General features: G+C 53.7%; 1 protein-coding gene across 2 annotated transcripts in view; it reads left to right on the top strand.

The window, feature by feature from the left end:
* Positions 1–756: 756 nt before the first annotated feature.
* DOCK9 (dedicator of cytokinesis 9) overlaps positions 757–8,823 on the top strand; it is a gene marked incomplete at both ends in the record, with an annotated part of 234,149 nt that continues 226,082 nt past the window's right edge. For both annotated transcript variants that reach the window (XM_084234772.1, XM_084234762.1), the window contains one exon: positions 757–885. In XM_084234772.1, coding sequence (XP_084090898.1) covers positions 757–885 — 129 coding nt within the window. The remainder of the gene's footprint in view (positions 886–8,823) is intronic.

Genomic DNA, 8,823 nt, shown 5'->3' with positions numbered 1-8,823 from the left:
TCGCCCGCCGCCTCCGGTGCCCGACGGTGCCCGCGGCCGAGAAGCCCCGGCGCCCGCCCAGGGCCGCCTTCCCGAAAACCGTCCCGCAGGGGTGCCGCGCGGTGCCAGGGCGGGGAGCGCGATGCCGCCGAGCCCCGATCCGGCCGGAGGCCTCGAGGTCCCTCCCCGAGCGCCGAGGGCCCGGCGGGCAGGACCCGGCACCCGAACCCCTCCCCCCGGTGGTGCGCCCCCCTGCTCAGCCCTCGCGGGGGTCCTCGGACGGGCGGTCCGGCCCGAGCGGAGGCGCCCCCGAGCCTCCACCGGCCGGGCCGGGGCCCCGCGCGCGACGCACGGCCGCTGGCTCCCCGCCGGCACCCGCGCGCCCCCGGCCGGGTCGGGCGGACCTGCCGGGCCCGTCGCCCGCCGGCCCCTCCCCCGCGCGCCCGCCCCGCCCCGCCCCGCCCCGCGCCGGACACCCCGCCCCGAGGAGGCGGCCCGGCGAGCGGCCGGCGGGGAGGCTGCTGGCATGGGGGAGCCGCGGCCGCCGCCACACGCACGGCCGCCGCCAGCGAGCCCGGGCGCGGCTGCGAGCGCGGGGGGCAGCGGACGCCTCCGGGGGCGCCTCGGGGCGTGACAGGCGCGGCGGGCGCGCCCGGGCGCGCGGGGAGCGGGGCGCGGGGCTCGCGGGGCGCGCGGGGCGCCGGGGGCGCGCGGGCGCCCAGGGCGCACCTGGCGGCGGCGCGGCCCGGCCGGAGCGCGGAAGCGCGCGGCGCGGGGATGTCGCAGACGCCGCTGCCCCCCGCCGCGGCGGAGACTCGCAAGTTCACGCGGGCGCTGAGCAAGCCGGGCACGGCGGCCGAGCTGCGGCAGAGCGTGTCCGAGGTGGTGCGCGGCTCGGTGCTGCTGGTGAGTGCGGGCGCGGGCGGCTGCCTCGGGCGCCCCAAGTCGCCGGGGCCTGCGGCCTGGAGCGGCGGGGCTGGCCGAGGGGAGGAGGGCAGGTCCCGGAGGGGCAGCAACTCCCGGACCCCACCCTGCGGGCGCGCGGGGACCCTCTCCTCACGGCCGCCCCTTCTCTCCCGGGAAATGCCCTCGGAGCTGGATGGCCACCTCCCTCCGCGCCCTCTGCGCCTCCTTCCCGGGTTACCTCTCTGCCCCCTGGGAAATAACTCTTTCCCCCCCAGAATTCTGGAGGGGCTTGGCACCTGTGGCCGGGAAGGGCGCGGGGCAGTGGCGGCGAGGGCCTCCTCTTGCAGCCCGGAACGCGGGGTGGAAGTGACCCAGCGGATCCCTCAGGTGGGCTGAGCCCCCGAAGCCAGGGGCTTCGGCCCGGTCTTCCACCCTCACCGCGGAGCTGGCACCCAGAGCTTTGGCCTCTTATGGAAGGTTACGGGGCCTGACGGGCGCCCTTGGTAATTCTGCACTGCTGCAAATTACCATGAAGTGTGCGGGCTGGAAGTGCAGGAGCAGCCCGAGAGGACGCTGGTCAGGGAAGAACACCTTTAGAGCACAGGCCCTCGGGTGGGAGGCGGATGGAGTTTTAAATCAACTTTTCCGCTGCCCGCGCTGGTGCCGCGGTGTTTGGAAGCGCAGCCTCTGGGTCGTGCGGGAGAGGAACGTGGCGGGAGCTGTAGGGTGCTCTGCGCGCAGCTGGAAACTTTTAGCTGCTCCGTGCCTCCTCGCTGGCTTTTGTTTCTATTACACGGGGCTTTTTTGGGGGTGGGTGACATTTGGGACCATGCAATAGGATCCGCTTTGGAAGTGGTTTCCCCAGCTTTGTGGCGTTGTGATGAGGGGTGGGGGCACTGTTGGGGGAGGGCCATCCCCCTGGCGCTGGGGCATCTTTTTGGTGGTAGATGGGGCATCTTTTTCCTGAGCAGTCACAGGGATACACGGATGACGTTTGTGAAGACTGCAAGTGAAGCTTTGCTGATTTCCATACCCAGCTTGCACAGTGTGACTCTTCTCCTAGTTGCCAGCTCTGCCAGCTCATTCCAGGTTCCCCAACTCCATCAGTCGATCTGTAATCAGCAAGGATTTTTTTTCTCTTTTGCTGAAGTTGATTGGCTAATGGTAAGGAGTAGGCTAGGAATTGGGAGCACACAGGAACCTGACCATCTGGTCCAAAACCCAAACGAACTTCCCTTGCCCTGGCCTACGAGGACTCGTGCACCTTCTTGACCTTTAACTTGTGTGTGCGTCAAGGATTAAGCCTGCAACATCTGTGGCATCTTTTCTGTTCACCAGGGCTGCTGTCCAGATCAGGGATTTAAGGCCAAAGAAGAGTAAATAAAACATGACGGTGCCATCTTTTCGAGAATACTGGTGGGCAGACTGAAGCGGAGGCCCTGGTGTCATAGCCACTAGGTTGAGCACAGACATACCTACATAGGCAACCCCACTGATCACAACAGACCTCGAGTAGCTGGCCTTCCTGGCCGAGGATGGCCTGACTGTGGTGTAGTTCTGCTGTCTTGTGTCATGATACTTTTCACAGTCCCTCTGGATTCCCTGGACACCTTTAAGCATGAACAGCCGGGCGCCTGGCTGGTGTCTCTTTTCAGTTGTCTGATGAAAGCGGAAAGCAGGTGGACCCACTTGGGAGTGTGAGAGGCTCCGGGGCTGCATGGGAAATGAATTGCAGTGCAAGAGGAGAAATTTGGGACAGCTCACAGATGCTAAAAATTACCTGTCAACTCACCCTCCTCCCCTCTTGCCAGGTACTCGGCCACCGCCTGCTTCCTCTTGCTGCTCCCCACAGTCTGCCAGGAAGCCACAGCAGGTGCATCTGCCCTATAGGTTCTGGTTCAGTTTACTTCTACTCCTAGGAAGGTTCCCCTGATCCTTGCAGGAGGTGACCCAGCTTGCCTGGCAGCATCTCACTGCTCTGATGCGCAGGCTGGTGCTAATCCAGTACCTCCAGCATCGTGTGTGCTTCACTAGCTGAGTGCAAAAGCAAGTCTGCAGATAGATTACAAGGAAGAACGAACAGGGTATGGACTTAACTAGCTCTTCCCACGCTTTGAGTATTGATGAGTGGCCACTACCGAGATCAGAAAAAACACAATCAAATAGTCCAGTGGGCAATAAAGGCCGCCATGAAACAAACAAATGGTGAAGTGTAAAAGCAAGGGATGCTCATATGTTTTTCATTGTTCATTAGCTCCATTTTTCATAGGCTTGGGTTTGCCGGCCTTTAAAAGTGATTTAGTATTAATTTGTTTGAAGAGCTTGAAAATAAGCATACAAAAGTGTAGAGTAGTAAAATGAACCCGTCTAAGCCTTTATCCAGATTCAGTCATTGTCAGGATTTTGCCAAAGTTCCTTCCACTGTCTCCTTTTTCCTTTTTTTGTGTGATTGAGTTTTAGGCCTCCCATCATGTCAACTCCTGTACTTGTACTATTATTTTTTTTTAACAAGGATATTTTCTTAGCTAACCATAATGCTGTTATGATAAACTTCTTGATAATGTATTGATATAATATTCAGAATTCCCATTTTGGGGAAACTTGGGAAAAACCATGTTTGATTGGTAGTTTGCCCTCATTAGGATCCAGATAAGGTTTGTGGGCCTTTTCAAATGTGGTTTGCTCTTTCCTGAACCTTAGAATTATTCATGATGGAGAGAAACTGTTAGTGCATGACTGAGGGGCCCCCTGGAGCCCCCAAACTTGCATTCTCTAAAGGGGTCCAGCTATCCATGCATATAAAGGCAGGGCAGACATCTAGTGTGAAAGAACAGTGATAGAATTAGTTTCCCATTAAAACACCCCACATTACCCACCCCCTCGAGGGCAAATGCCCAGTCAACTGGATCTGCCAAAGCATGGCTGCTTTGCCAAGCATCTAAGGCACCTTCTGGTGGCGAACCCTAGGAAGCGGGGCAAGAAGAACCACGCAAGTCTGGGATGAAAAGGCACAAAATCAAATTAAGGGCTGCCAGTGTTACCCTTCCATGTGTCTCACCCACAAGTCTTTCAAGTTTCTCTACAGGTCTCTCCACGCATCTCCTTCTGTGTCTCCTTCCCAGCAGTACCAGAGTTCTAGTCCAGGTGCAGAAGCAGGAGCTCTCCCCTAGGTACTTCCTGAGTTCCCTGTATATATCAGAAGCTTCACCAGGCCTCTCAGCTCCGCCCCCTCATTAAGTGTGTGGGGGAACAGGGTACCGCCCCCATTAATGGAGATTTCCCTAACTAAGCCTCTGGGGTCAGAGGTCCCAGGTGTTAATCCTAGAGGTTTAGGAGTTCTGAGTTCACTGCAGTCAGAACACCTGGGCTGTGACCCCAGCACTGCCCTCTGCCAGCTGTGCAGTCTTGGACAAGTGACTTAACTTCGCTGTGCCTCGTGCTCTCACTTGCAGAGAGGAGATAATATTCAGAATTACCTGATAGCATCATTGGGGGGGTTAAATGAGCAACTAGGTGAAGCCACTTGTGCCTGCCTCAGTTGTTCTAGCCTCTACTTAAGTCTCCGTGGGCTGTTGCTCACCTTCCCTGATCCTAAACTGCTGTGATAAGAGTGTGGAGGTGTTACCAGTCATGCTCCTTAGTGAAGGAAAAGTAATTTATGGTGAGAAGAAAATAACCCTCACAACAGCAGGTACAACTTTTCGTGATTTAGGTTAGTCGGGAGGGCTAAATACACGCCTTGCAGAAGGAAAACGCGAACTCGTTCCTCGAGCAGGGTTGAGTTGTGTTTGCTTTGGGGGCTTCGGAAGGAATTTTACTTTGGGTCACTGGGATGTCGGAGAGGTAGCACCGCCATGGCCTAGATCTGAGAGTGTGCCACAGGGGCTGAACGTACCTTTTCCCCGGGCCATTTGTGCGAACCCTGTCAGGGGCCCTCCCGTGGGTTTGCTGGCTGTACTGTGCCTTTGAGGGGTGACGCCCGTCTTCTGGCTGCCGCCTTCCTTCTTGATCTTCTCTCAGTGTGTTCAGCCTTAAACTCTACTTGGAGGTCAAGCCCCTGGCCCCGCCCCCTTGCACTCTCCTTGGAGACCTAGCAATAGGCATGAAATGAAACTGCTATGGTTTGTGTTGCTGGAGGAGGAGGGACAGAAGGGGTGGGATGCAGTCCTCCCGAGTACTTGCCTCTAGTGCCTTCCTCATACTCCCAGTTCCGGCCCCACCAAGAGGGGATGCCAGTCCCCAGGGGTGGTGTCCTTTGAAATCCCCGGGAAACGTAAAACCTCATTTTGGCTGTAATTTCAAATCAGATACGTTAGAAAATCAGCAACCAAACTAGCCTGAGCTTGCCCTCACTGTCTCTCTCCACCCGATGGCGGAGTCCTCACAAACAGAAGTGGCCCGAAGAACAGGAAGCGGGGTGGAGGCCTGTCCACAACTAGATAATCCGCTGTAGGTTCAGGTCCGAGTTCTTTGGTTTCAAGTCCATTTGAGTATCAGGAGACAGGAGGCTATTAGTAATACCTTGAATTTGAACAGGACGGGAGGGAGGGAAATGTGAAATCTTTACATTTTGTCACGGCAGAGCAGGCCTTGCCCAAGGGGCGTGTGTGCTGAACAGTGGACCGGCTAGTCGTGTACAACAAGATGCATAACTGTACAAAGGAACACATTTATTTGTTAGTTTTTTTTTTTTTTAAATTGAAGTGGCATTGTGTTTTGCAACCAATGCATAAGTTTCTGGCACATGGTCCAAAATGAACATGTGTCTACGTAACCTTAAGAGAAACATCTTTTTTTTTTTTTAAAGATTTATTTATTTATGCATACAAGAGTTGGGGAACAGGCCAGAGATGCGGGGCGGGGTGGGAGGGTGAGAGGATCCACCAGAGATGGAGCGGGGAACAGAACAGGCAGACTGACTGAAATACACTGCTGAGGGGAGCAGCGGGCGAGACAGGAGAGGTCTGCTGCGCCATGCGGGCTGCTCCCTGGCCAGCCAGGGATCGAACTCTTGCCGCAGAGGCTTTGGACTGCTTCATAGTGCAGTGCTCAACCCCTTGTGCCACCAGGGAGGCCCAAGAGAAACATCTTTAAGGGGTCAAATGCTGAGTTCAGAGGCTTGATGAAGATGAACTAACAGGAACTGGTGTACTTGAGAAAAGTGGTATGAGGCATTGCATTGGACCTGGAAGATGCAGAGATAAGCGATTTTTCCAGAAAAGCACGAGAGATTGAGCACATCGCTTGGAATGCCTGGGTGGGCCAAGCAGCTGCAGAGCAGCGTGGGCAAAGGGGCACGTTTTAGGAGGAGAAGTTTTGAGAAATCCAGTTGCTAAATTTGGGAACAATTTAAATGATTGGCTGAGAACACATCATAAAATAGATTTTTTCTTGTCTTTTGGAAACCTATTTGGGAAAAGAGCTTCCAACCAGCTCATGAACAGCTGCTTCTTAGAAAGAGCTTCCTGTACGTGTACTCTTGGGGGTAAATAAGGTGCCAGTTTTGTGTCATGCAGGCCTGATGTCAGGAGAAGTCTGTGGCCTGGAAGAGAAAACCCAGAAACAGACCTTCCTGTGTGTAAGCATTTGGGGGAGCAGGTGAGTGAGTAGCATCCAGTGTGGTGGGTATCCCAGGTAGTAAATGGTGCTGGTAAAAAACAGTGGGGGATCGTCATTCTCTCACCTCAGTTTGTATCACCTAAATTGTAACGAAATATAAGAGTGACATACAAAATAAAAAAAAAGCATAGATCACAGGTGAATAATCAAGTAAGGGAGGAGAAGCTTTTTGAAAGCATGAAACTAAAGGAGAAAACCAGTTTGACCTGGGCTTGGGAGGGCCACTGAGGCACTGAGGATTTGGAGCAAATGGTTTCCCCAAAGTCTCAATTTGTTCCTCTGACTATTGGGATTGTTAGGTATTATTATCTTAGGTTTAAAAATAAAGATTAAATAGTGTTGTAAAGTACTTAATAGTAAGTGCTTTCCATGTAACCTCTTATTATGTTAATAAAGGGGAAGGTTGAATATCTTAACTAAATGTACCTGGAGCCAGCTTTTCTCAGCGCTGGCTGTGTCCCCGGACATGTGTTAGGACTTTTCCACACTGGACACGAAGCCACGCCAGGTCACACATCTGTCAGTGGAAGGCCTGGGTCTGGACCTGCACGCTTGGCCTCAGACCACGTGTCCTCATCCTCTCCTGCCTCCCATGTGACCACTCAATGTCTCCTCTATGTCACCAGCACCTCTATGTTCTCTCTGTGTCGTCTGTGTTCTCTTTGTGTCCTCTATGTGTCCTCTATGTGTCTCTGTCTCCAACACTGCGATAAGCTTTTAAAGTATTGAAGTTCTTATAAATCAATTAAAAAAATTCCAGTAGAGGGGCCTCCCTGGTGGCACAAAGGGATTAAGTGTCAGCACTATCAAGCCATCTGTAGCCTCTATAGCATGAGTTCGATCCCCAGCCAGAGAGCCGACCCACATGGCGCAGCAGACCTCTCCTGTCTTCCCGCTGCTCCCCTCAGCAGTGTATTTCAGTCAGTCTGCCTGTGTTGCTCCCCACTCTGTCTATGGTGAATCCTCTCACCCCCCGCACCTATGGCCTGTGCCCGAGTTCTTGTATGCATAAAAAAATCTTAAAAAAATTCCAGCAGAAAAATCGGAAAGGACCTTTATAGGTAGTTCCTCAAAGAAAGGAAGAGAGTTAGCCAAAAAATGGTGGGAAAAAAGCTCAGCCTTGCTAGTAATGAAGGAACCATTAATTTAGATAAGAGGCCATTTTTGCTGGATAAATTTGCAGAGCTGGAACAGGTGTGTACAAGGCTGGGTGCCTGCGCTCAGCTGCTGGGGTGCCCTTCACATGGCCTTTTATGACATTGTGTCTCCTGAAGTTCTATGACATGATGGTGTAACCTTTTTGGACTTACATACACGTCTTGGGCTGTATTTTTCAAGAACCTTAGTGTGCTCTCTTTCTTTGCCCTCTAAGAAATGGGATTTCTGCTGAGCACTCACCTGAAATGTGCATAAAGTCCAGTGTCTGAAGCCACCATATTGAGTGTTCAGGGCAGAAAATGTAAAATTCTGACCAACTGCAAACTATCTAGAGATCTTCACAGGATTCTATATAAATTAAGAGCGAGGACAGTTTATAACCCCACTGAATTTTGTTTTCATGGAATCTTGACCTGAGGAAGCTCTTCCATGATGGTGTTGGAGGGCAGGAGTCTGTGCTTGAGTTCCTGGCTGGGGGCCAGACCCCTGGGTTCACTTACTTCCTTGCAACCAGCCACTGTGTGGCATGGGGCGAGCCCTGCCGCTGGCTTCTGTCCTCTGTGTGATGGCCTCGCAGTCCTCACCTGTCAACAAGTCATCTGCAGCATTTGGTACCTGCCTTCCCTTCTGTGGGTCTCCTCCCTCCTCCCGGTGCCTCTGCCTTTGTCATCTCCCCTGTCTTGCTCCATTCACCACCCAGACATTTCTTGAGGGTCCCTTATCTGCCTCTGGCTCCCAGAAGTTCATCTGGGATGAACTTCTATGAAGGGAGCGCCATGTCTGTCTCAGTCCTAATGCTCTTCCCCCACACACACCTGGTTTGGCTGACCTGTCTGACGTTTGTGCTTGACTGTCCTACCAGTCTCTGCTCAGCAAACTATGAAACAAATTGTCGCTTTTCACATGCAACCAGCTGTTCATTGCCTTCTTGTTCACTCTAGCAAGGGGAAGCATATCTTGGGCACCAATTTTAAAACCTCTAATTCTTCCTGTCTGTTCATCTCCTTTGCCTTCCTCATCCAGTCATCACTGCAGCCGGTGTGTTCTGTTTCTGCATCAGTCAATGTGGACTGCTGACTCCCAAATCTCAGTGGCTTAAAGCAGAAAGAGGTATTTCTCCCCTGTGCTGCCTCACTGTTGCGGGCAGGCAGTTGGGAGCTC

The sequence above is a fragment of the Talpa europaea genome, assembly GCF_964194135.1.
Source record: "Talpa europaea genome assembly, chromosome: 6".
In the NCBI taxonomy this organism is placed as follows: Eukaryota; Metazoa; Chordata; class Mammalia; order Eulipotyphla; family Talpidae; genus Talpa; species Talpa europaea.
This window is presented reverse-complemented; position numbering and strand designations above follow the sequence as displayed.